The sequence below is a fragment of the Erythrolamprus reginae genome, unplaced genomic scaffold, assembly GCF_031021105.1.
Source record: "Erythrolamprus reginae isolate rEryReg1 unplaced genomic scaffold, rEryReg1.hap1 H_28, whole genome shotgun sequence".
NCBI lineage: Eukaryota > Metazoa > Chordata > Lepidosauria > Squamata > Dipsadidae > Erythrolamprus > Erythrolamprus reginae.
The window spans coordinates 57,909-67,500 of NW_027248482.1; the positions used below are offsets into that span (position 1 = coordinate 57,909).

Sequence of the window (9,592 nt, forward strand, 5' to 3'; positions counted from 1 at the left end):
ACAATCCAGCCACCCATCAAGGTCGAGACATTGTAATCCTACGCCAAATACCAAAGCGAGTAAGGGAGAAGCGCAAACCATATCAAACGCTAGCTACCAAGCTAAATAAAGAAGCCATACAGTTTAGGTGGATGATACCAGAAGGTATGACAATTACACTTCTGGACAAAAAATATAAAATCACTTCACCTGAGGATGCAAGAGATTTTTACGCCCACATCCTGAAGATGGACCAGACTGCCCTCAAAGAATTTGACACCAGAGATACTCCCCTAAATGAAGAAACCACCTCCGACGACAACTTGACAAACAACGACCAAGAATTACAAAACTGGAATGACGAGTCAACTAAACATGGACCAGTTACCCGGGCAAGAGCAGAGGAAAGAAAGGAGAAATTTAAGGAACCCACATTGCAACAATAAACAATCCAAAATTACTCTATTCTCAACAAACATAAATGATCTGAATTCACATAAAAAGAGACAAAAAATATTTTACAAACTATTTGAAAACAATTATGATATAATCTCATTGCAAGAAACCCATATTAAAAAAGAAGATACTACTCTTTTAGCTACTCCCAAACTTAAATTTAAACCTGAATTTGACTTCTTTTGTGCTTCAGCCCTGGAAAAGAAAAGAGGCATAGTTCTATACGTTAAAAAAATTTACTCCCCAAAATTAATACACACCAATGAAAACGGTCAATTACTAATTGTCCAAATAACTCTACAAAATAAAAAAACAATAAACATAATATCAATATATGCACCATCTGTTAAGCAATCTACCTACTTTAAAAACCTACACCAAAAAATATTAGAATTGGATCTGAATAATTTTGTAATAATCGGAGACTTCAACGCAATAATAGATGTAAATAAAGACTATAAAGGTAACTCCAAATACCGTACCCGTAATATTATCCCTTCAACCTTTAAACAAATTATTTACGAATACGCCTTAAAAGACATCTGGAGATACTTCTACCCCAAATCCACACAATATACTTTTTTTTCTCCCCCTCACCGAACCTGCTCACGTATTGACATGGCTTGGTCCAATATAGAAACTATAAACCAAATAATTGATGTTCAAATACTCAGTGCAACTTGGGCAGACCACAACCCTCTCCTACTTACAATAAAAGACAATACTTTCAACACCCCGCATAGATGGTCAATGTATTCAACAGTGATAAACCAAAAGCAATTCCAACACAAAATACAGAACGACATCCCACCTTTCATCCAAATTAATTTCAATGGCGAGACACCCAACGAAATAGCGTGGGATGCTACTAAAGCATACATACGCGGTATTTATATCTCATATACTGCAAACAAAAATAAAGAAAAATATGCACAACTTCACAAATTAAACATATCTCTTCAAGAAGCAGAAAAAGTACTACATAACAATACCAAAAACAACACAATCCTACTAGAAATAAATACGATTAAACATGAAATAAATTTAATAACACAACAACACATTGCTCAAAAAATCAAAAATGCAAAACAAACACACTTTGAATTTGCCAACAAACCAGGACGATGGCTAGCTCTTAAATTAGCACATCAAAAATCTGACAGAAACATAGATGCCTTAGTTGACCCCCTCCGGACAATTGAAAACGACCAATTTTGATAAAAAACAAATTATTCAAAATTTCTATCAACAACTCTATCAAGCCTCAAATCTAGATGCAGATTTATTATTGAAGTATTTACAAACAAATGAACAAACAACTATTATAAGAGATGATAAAAGAACCTTACTAAATAAACCAATCTCCATCTCAGATATTGAGGCTGCAATAAAAAAACAAAAAAACAACAAAACCCCAGGACCAGACGGAATCCCGTCTGAATTTTATAAACATCATATTGATACAATGGCACCCATACTTTTAGATATTTACAACAATGCACTTTTACATGCGAAACTACCCACGTCCTGGTTTGAAAGCTACATAACTCTTATACCTAAAGATACTGAAAATAGACAATATTTGGAGAACTACAGACCAATTGCATTACTTAATACTGACTATAAGATATTTACATCGATAATCGCGGATAGATTAAAAAATATACTAAACAAAATTATTCACCCTGACCAAAACGGATTCCTTCCGGGAAGAAACATTTCCACAAACACAAGAATCATACTAAATACATTGGAATACTATGATAAAAACTATGACAAAACAACTGCATTAGTATTCATGGATCTTAAAAAAGCTTTTGATAGTCTTCAATGGGACTACCTTATAAAACAAATCGAATACATGAATTTCGGCTCCAAATTTCTCAATTTAATCAAAACCATTTACTCTACTCAATTAGTTAAAATTCTTTGTAACAATGATGTCACCAACACAATTACTATAACTAAAGGTGTGCGCCAAGGATGCCCTCTGTCCCCACTCATTTTTATTCTGGCCATTGAAACCTTTCTTAAAACTATAAGAAACAACCCACAAATTTACGGTATTACGATTAAAAAAGAACATTATAAATTACAGGCCTTCGCAGATGACATTGTATTTATCCTACAAGACCCTATCCAAACAGCACCCATTCTATTTGAAGAAATACACAAATTTGGTGAAATATCCGGCCTGCAAATTAACAAAAACAAAACCCAAATTTTGACAAAAAATATGATACCAAAAGAGATACTTTCCTTGGAAGAATTAATCAGAATAAAGACTACAAAAAAAAATCAAATACTTAGGAATTTGGTTAACTTCGAATTACGCCACGATTAAAAAAGATAACTACGAACAACTACTTAAAGAAACACAACAAGATCTTAATAGATGGTCGAAATTAAATTTGTCTATTATGGGGAAAATATTCGCAATAAAATCAAACATTCTTCCAAGGTTCCTCTATCTATTTCAAGTTGCCCCAATAAATTTGAACAAATTTTTTTTTAATAAACTTCACAAACAAATAAAGAAGTTTATCTGGGCAAAAAAGAAGGCCAGAATAAAATTGAAAAACCTTCAAGATCATAGATCCAGGGGAGGACTTGGACTTCCAGACTTTTATATTTATTATCAAGCTACCATCTGCTGAATCCGAACACGGAAGTTAGCGGTCCGGATTCAGCAGACAGCTGCGAAGTGGGGCGGGTGTTTTAAAACCTGGCAGCCGGCCTAGGGGGCTCGGGGGCTTCCCCCCGAGCCCCCTAGGCCGGCTGCCAGGTTTTAAAACACCCGCCCCACTTCGCAGCTGTCTGCTGAATCCGAACACGGAAGTTAGCGGTCCGGATTCAGCAGACAGCTGCGAAGTGGGGCGGGTGTTTTAAAACCTGGCAGCCGGCCTAGGGGGCTCGGGGGCTTCCCCCCGAGCCCCCTAGGCCGGCTGCCAGGTTTTAAAACACCCGCCCCACTTCGCAGCTCTCTGCTGAATCCGAACACGGAAGTTAGCGGTCCGGATTCAGCAGACAGCTGCAAAGTGGGGCGGGTGTTTTAAAACCTGGCAGCCGGCCTAGGGGGCTCGGGGGCTTCCCCCCGAGCCCCCTAGGCCGGCTGCCAGGTTTTAAAACACCCGCCCCACTTCGCAGCTCTCTGCTGAATCCGAACACGGAAGTTAGCGGTCCGGATTCAGCAGACAGCTGCGAAGTGGGGCGGGTGTTTTAAAACCTGGCAGCCGGCCTAGGGGGCTCGGGGGCTTCCCCCGAGCCCCCTAGGCCGGCTGCCAGGTTTTAAAACACCCGCCCCACTTCGCAGCTCTCTGCTGAATCCGAACACGGAAGTTAGCGGTCCGGATTCAGCAGACAGCTGCGAAGTGGGGCGGGTGTTTTAAAACCTGGCAGCCGGCCTGGGGGGCTCGGGGGCTGATTAAAAGCCTCCCCATGCCGGCTCCGATGTTTTAAAACACACACGCGGCTTCTTTGCTGACTCCTGGCGAACTTCCCCGCTTTAGTAGTCAGCGGAAAAGCCGCGTGTGTGTTTTAAAACATCGGAGCCGGCATGGGGAGGCTTTTAATCAACCCCCGAGTCCGGGTTGGGGGCTCGGGGGCTGATTAAAAGCCTCCCCATGCCGGCTCCGATGTTTTAAAACACACGCGCGCGGCTTTTCCGCTCGGAAGCAAAGCAAGCCAGCCCGGCTCTTCTCGGCTCGTATCTCGAATGTGAGCTCGTGAGTCGAGCAAAAATTTCTCTACTCTCGCAGCTCGTATCTCGAGTAGCTCGTAAGTAGAGCTGCTCGTATGTCGGGGTTCCACTGTAGTATAATGTAAACCTAAGTTTACCCTAACCCAAACCCTAACGCTAACACTAATGCTAACCCTAACGCTAACCCTAAACTTAACCCTAACCCTAACCCTAACACTAACACTAACAATAACCCTAACACTAACCCTAACACTAACCCTAACACTAAACCTAACACTAACCCTAACACTAAGCTTACCCTAACCCTAACCCTGACCCTGACCCTGACAATGACAATGACAGTGACCCTGACACAGACCCTGACCCTGACCCTGACCATAACCATAACCATAACCATAACCCTAACCCTAACCCTAACCCTAACCCAAACCATAACCCTAACCCTAAACCTAACCCTAAACCTAAGCTTCCCCTAACCGAAATGCTAGCCCTAACCCTAACCCTTGCCCTAAGCTTACCCTAACCCCAACGCTAATGCTAATGCTAACCCTAACCATAACACTAACCAAAACCCTAACCCTAACACTAACAGTAACACTAACACTAACAATAACCCTAATCCTAATCCTAAGCTTACCCTAACCCTAACCCAAATGCTAACCCTAACCCTGACCCTGACCCTGACCCTAACGTTAACCCTAAACCTAAGCTTACCCTAACCATAAACCAAATGCTAACCCTGACCCTGACCCTGACCTTGAACCTCACCCTCACCCTCACCCTCACCCTAACCCTAACCCTAACCCAAATGCTAACCCTGACCCTGACCCTGACCCTCACCCTAACCCTAACCCAGTGATTTTCAACCTTTTTTGAGCCGCGGCACATTTTTTTACATTTACGAAATCCTGGGGCACATTGAGCGGCGGGGGTGTTAAAAAAAGTTTGGACCAAAAAATTATATATCTCTCTTCCTCCCCTTCACTCTATTTCTTTCTCCCTCCCTCCTTCTCTCCCTTCCTTTCTCTTTCTCTCTCTCTCCATCCCTTTCTTTCTGTTCCTTCCTTCCTCTCTTTTTTGCTCTCTTTCTCTCTCCCTCCCTCCCTCCCTCCCTCTATGTCTTTCTCTCTCTGTCTCCTTCCCTCCCTCTCTTTTTCTCTCTCTTGATTTCTTTACTCTCTTTCTTTCTCTCTCTCTTTCTTTCTCTTGTTTTCTCTCTCTTGCTTTCTATCTTTCTCTCTTGTTCTCTTTCTATCTCGCGCGCTCTTTCTCTCTCTTGCTTTCTCTCTCTCTTGCTTTCTTTCTCTCTTTCTTTCTCTCTCTCTTGCTTTCTTTCTCTCTGAGCTTCGTGGCACACCTGACCATGTCTCGCGGCACACTAGTGTGCCACGGCACACTGGTTGAAAAACACTGCCCTAACCCTAACCGTAACCCTAACCCTAACCCTAACCCAAACCCAAACCCTAACGCTAACGCTAACCCTTACCCTAAACCCTAATCCTTACCCTAACACTAACCTTAACCCTCACCCTAAACCTAACCCTAACCCTAACCCTAACACTAACACTAACCCTAACTCTAAACCTATCCTTACCCCTTCCCCTACCCCCTACCCCCTACCCCCTACCCCTAACCCTAACCCTAGCCCTACCCCTACCTTGACCCTGACCCTGACACTGACCCTAACCCTAACCCTAATCCTAAGCTTCCCCTAACCGAAATGCTAACCCTAACCCTAACCCTAACCCTTGCCCTAAGCTTACCCTAACCCCAACACTAATGCTAACGCTAACGCTAACCCTAACCCCAAACCGTAACCCTAACCCTAACCCAAACCGTAACCCTAACCCTAACCCTAACCCTAAACCTAAGCTTCCCCTAACCGAAATGCTAACCCTAACCCTAACCCTTGCCCTAACCTTACCCTAACCCCAACACTAACACTAACGATAACCCTAACCCTAACAATAACCAAAACCCTAACACTAACAATAACCCTAACAATAACCCTAACACTAACCCTAAGCTTACCCTAACCCTAACCCTAACCCAAATGCTAACCCTAACCCTGACCCTGACCCTGACCTTGACCCTGACCCTAACCCTAACGTTAACCCTAAACCTAAGCTTACCCTAACCCTAAACCAAATGCTAACCCTAACAGTAACTTTAACACTAACCCTAACCCTAACACTAACACTAACAATAACCCTAACCATAACCGTAAGCTTACCCTAACCCTATCCCTAACCCTAGGTTTACCGTAACCCTAACCATAAGCTTAACCTAACCCTAACCCAAATGCTAACCCTGACCCTGACCCTGAACCTCACCCTCACCCTAACCTTAACCCAAACCATAATCCTAACCCTAACCCTCAACCTAACCCAAACCTTAACCCTAACCCAAATGCTTACCCTAATCGTAACTTTAACCCTAACCCTTACCCTAAACATAAGTTTACCCTAAACCTAACGCTAACGCTAACGCTAACCATAACGCTAACCCTAAACTTAACCCTAACCCTAACAATAACACTAACACTAACAATAACCCTAACACTAACCCTAACACTAAACCTAACACTAACCCTAACACTAAGCTTACCCTAACCCTAAACCTGACCCTGACCCTGACCCTGACAATGACAGTGACCCTGACACAGACCCTGACACAGACCCTGACTCTGACCCTGACCCTGACCATAACCCTAACCCTAACCCTAAGCTTCCCCTAACTGAAATGCTAACCCTAACCCTAACCCTAACCCTTGCCCTAAGCTTACCCTAACCCCAACACTAACGCTAACCCTAACCATAACCCAAACCGTAACCCTAACCATAACCCTAACCCTAACCATAACCCTAAACCTAAACCTAAGCTTCCCCTAACCGAAATGCTAACCCTAACCCTAACCCTTGCCCTAAGCTTACCCTAACCCCAACACTAACGCTAATGCTAACCCTAACCGTAACCCTAACCAAAACCCTAACCCTAACACTAACAATAACCCAAACCCTAACCCTAAGCTTACCCTAATCCTAACCCTAACCCTAACCCAAACCCTAACGCTAACGGTACCGCTAACCCTAACGCTAACCCTAAACTTAACCCTAACCCTAACCGTAACACTAACCCTAACACTAACCATAACACTAACCCTAACACTAACCCTAACACTAACCCTAACACTAAACCTAACAATAACCCTAACACTAAGCTTACCCTAACCCTAACCCTGACCCTGACAATGAGAATGACAGTGAACCTGACACAGACCCTGACCCTGACTTTGACCCTGACCATAACCATAACCATAACCATAACCATAACCATAACCCTAACCCTAACCCCTAACCCTAACCCAAATGCTAACCCTAACCCTGACCATGACCATGACCCTGACCCTAACACTAACGTTAAACCTAAACCTAAGCTTACCCTAACCCTAAACCAAATGCTAACCCTGACCCTGACCCTGAACCTCACCGTCACCCTCAACCTAACCCTAACCCTAACCCAAATGCTAACCCTGACCCTGACCCTGACCCTCACCCTGACCCTCACCCTAACCCAAACCCTAACGCTAACCCTAAACCTAAACCTAACCCTAACCCTTACCCTAAACCCTAACCCTTACCCTAACACTAACCTTAACCCTCACCCTCACCCTAACCCTAACCCTAACACTAACCACTAACCCTAACTCTAAACCTATCCTTACCCATTCCCCTACCCCTAACCCCTAACCCTAAACCCTAACCCCTAACCCTAGCCCTACCCCTACCCGAACCCTGACCCTGACACTGACAATGACCCTAACCCTAACCCTAATCCTAAACCTAAGCTTCCCCTAACCGAAATGCTAACCCTAACCCTAACCCTAACCCTTGCCCTAAGCTTACCCTAACCCCAACAGTAATGCTAACGCTAACCCTAAACCAAATGCTAACCCTAACAGTAACTTTAACCCTAACCCTAACACTAACAATAACCCTAACCGTAAGCTTACCCTAACCCTATTCCTAAACCTAGATTTACCCTAACCCTAACCCAAATGGTAACCCTGACCCTGACCCTGAACCTCACCCTCACCCTCACCCTAACCCTAAACCTAAACCTAACCCTAACCCTAACCCAAACCCTAATCCTAACCCTCAACCTAACCCTAACCTTAACCTTAACCCTAACCCTAACCCAAATGCTAACCCTAATCGTAACTTTAACCCTAACCCTTACCCTAAACATAAGTTTACCCTAACCATAACCCTAACCATAACCCTAATCCTAACCCTAACCCTCAAACTAACCCTAACCTTAACCCTAACCCTAACCCAAACGCTAACGCTAACGCTAACCCTAACGCTAACCCTAACCCTAACCCTAAACCTAACCCTAACCCTAAACCTTACCCTAACCCTAACCCTAACCCTAAGCGTAACCCTAACCCTAACCCTAACCCTAACCCTTACCCCAAACCTAAGTTTACCCCAACCCTAACCCAAACCCAAACCCTAACGCTAACGCTAACGCTAACCCTAACCCTTACCCTTACCCTAAACCCTAACAATAACATTAACCATTACCCTAACCCTAACCCTAACCCTAACCCTAACCCAAATGCTAACCCTGACCCTGACCCTCACCCTAACCCTAACCCAAACCCTAACGCTAACCCTAAACCTAACCCTAACCCTAACCCTAACCCTAACCCTTACCCTAAACCTTACCCTAACACTAACCTTAACCCTCACCCTCACCCTCACCCTAACCCTAACCCTAACCCTAACACTAACCACTAACCCTAACTCTAAAACCTATCCTTACCCATTCCCCTACCCCTAACCCCTAACCCCTAACCCCCTAACCCCTAACCCCTAACCCCTAGCCCCTAGCCCTACCCCTACCCGAACCCTGACCCTGACACTGACAATGACCCCTAACCCTAAACCTAAGCTTCCCCTAACCGAAATGCTAACCCTAACCATAACCCTTGCCCTAAGCTTACCCTAACCCCAACACTAAAGCTAACGCTAACCCTAAACCAAATGCTAACCCTAACAGTAACTTTAACCCTCAACCCTAACACTAACAATAACCCTAACCCTAACCGTAAGCTTACCCTAACCCTATTCCTAACCCTAGATTTACCCTAACCCTAACCCAAATGCTAACCCTGACCCTGACCCTGAACCTCACCCTCACCCTCACCCTAACCCTAACCCAAACCCTAACCCTAACCCTCAACCTAACCCTAACCTTAACCCTAACCCTAACCCAAATGCTAACCCTAATCGTAACTTTAACCCTAACCCTTACCCTAAACATAAGTTTACCCTAACCATAACCCTAACCATAACCCTAATCCTAACCCTAACCCTCAAACTAACCCTAACCTTAACCCTAACCCTAACCCAAACGCTAACGCTAAAGCTAACGCTAACCCTAACCCTAACG

General features: G+C 44.0%; 1 protein-coding gene across 1 annotated transcript in view; it reads right to left on the reverse strand.

Moving 5' to 3' along the window:
* Nucleotides 1-595: 595 nt before the first annotated feature.
* The window catches only part of LOC139155538 (unconventional myosin-VIIa-like), a 109,561-nt gene continuing 100,564 nt past the window's right edge, over nucleotides 596-9,592 (reverse strand). The window contains exon 14 of the mRNA XM_070730715.1: nucleotides 596-630. Within this exon, the coding sequence (XP_070586816.1) occupies nucleotides 596-630 (35 nt within the window). The remainder of the gene's footprint in view (nucleotides 631-9,592) is intronic.